The 1,097-nt window shown below is 40.1% G+C and overlaps 1 protein-coding gene across 1 annotated transcript; it reads right to left on the bottom strand.

Moving 5' to 3' along the window:
• LOC109845754 (putative disease resistance protein RGA4) lies at positions 338-799 on the bottom strand. The gene has a single exon (XM_020415025.1). It carries the CDS (start codon positions 797-799, stop codon positions 338-340), a length of 462 nt encoding a protein of 153 aa, XP_020270614.1.

Raw genomic sequence — 1,097 nt, 5'->3', positions numbered from 1 at the left:
ACTTAATCTTGAGGAAAGATGCTGCAATAAGCAAAACAATGTCTTAAGAGCCCTGGTAATTGATGGTAGCTCAACATCAAAATCAGCATCACATCATCCCTCTCCAGTAAATGATCTGATATATTCCTCGATTGCGAAATCATGGTCCAATAATTATCATTCAATTTAGAATTCAATAGCGCTCCAATCGTCCTTGCTGCCAACGGTAAGCCTCCGAGCCTTCTTGCTATTTACTTGCCAATGGATTCCAACTTTCTATAATCACAAGAGTTCACATAGGCAAATGCCTATTGGTTGAAAAGGGATAAGAAGTCATCACCATATAAGGGATTTCATTTCATTGAATACTTATCAATCCTCCCAAAGCCGATGAAGCCATGTCTGCAACACTTTCCTTTCTAGTAGTTAATAAGATTTTGCTTGCTCTTTGTCCACTCCTCAAAGAAGCAAACAATTTACCCCAAGCAAACATATCATCATCATCCCAAGCATCATCTAACACAAGGAGAAATTTCCCACATGATACCAGTTTCTTAAGAGCTTCCAACAGGGCGCCAAGTCCCCCAACTTCAGGTTTACTTCCTGTAGCATATTCTATCATATCTTTCATGACCTTTTTGGCATTGAAAATGAAGGGAAAGGAGATACAAACCCAGATTTTTGATTTGAAACATTTGTCTAAGCTCTCATCATCAAAGACGAGTTGTGTGAGGGTGGTCTTCCCCACTCCTCCATGGCCCGCAATGGAGAAAAGAGATACACAAGTACTCCTCTCATCCTCTTCTGCTACGGGCTTCATCAACCACTTTAATAGTTCCCCGTTCTCATCAATTTATCCGAACACTTTTTTCTCAATTACACTTGGTCCAGTTTCACGATTAGAATTGCCGCTCTGAGTTTCGTGTTGTTGCTTGGACTCTTATAGTGTAGTGATGAAGTTTCCCACACTTATCGCGACTTCATCTAGCCTCTTGACAATCTCCCTTAGTTTCTTGACTCTTGAGGTTATGGTCAGATTTAAAAACCTTTTTGCGAAATACGACAACTTTTCATTTAGAGTTAGAGAGGAAACCATGCACCTTATTACAACCGTGTCT

Source organism: Asparagus officinalis, chromosome 6 (genome assembly GCF_001876935.1).
Source record: "Asparagus officinalis chromosome 6, Aspof.V1, whole genome shotgun sequence".
Taxonomy (NCBI): Eukaryota; Viridiplantae; Streptophyta; class Magnoliopsida; order Asparagales; family Asparagaceae; genus Asparagus; species Asparagus officinalis.
The sequence above is the reverse complement of the archived record's forward strand: the minus strand, read 5'-3'. Positions and strand labels throughout refer to the sequence as shown.

What these genes read in the sequence shown, in the direction of transcription:
- LOC109845754 (XM_020415025.1), bottom strand. Translation starts at nt 799, where the DNA reads ATGAAGCCCGTAGCAGAAGAGGATGAGAGGAGTACTTGTGTATCTCTT.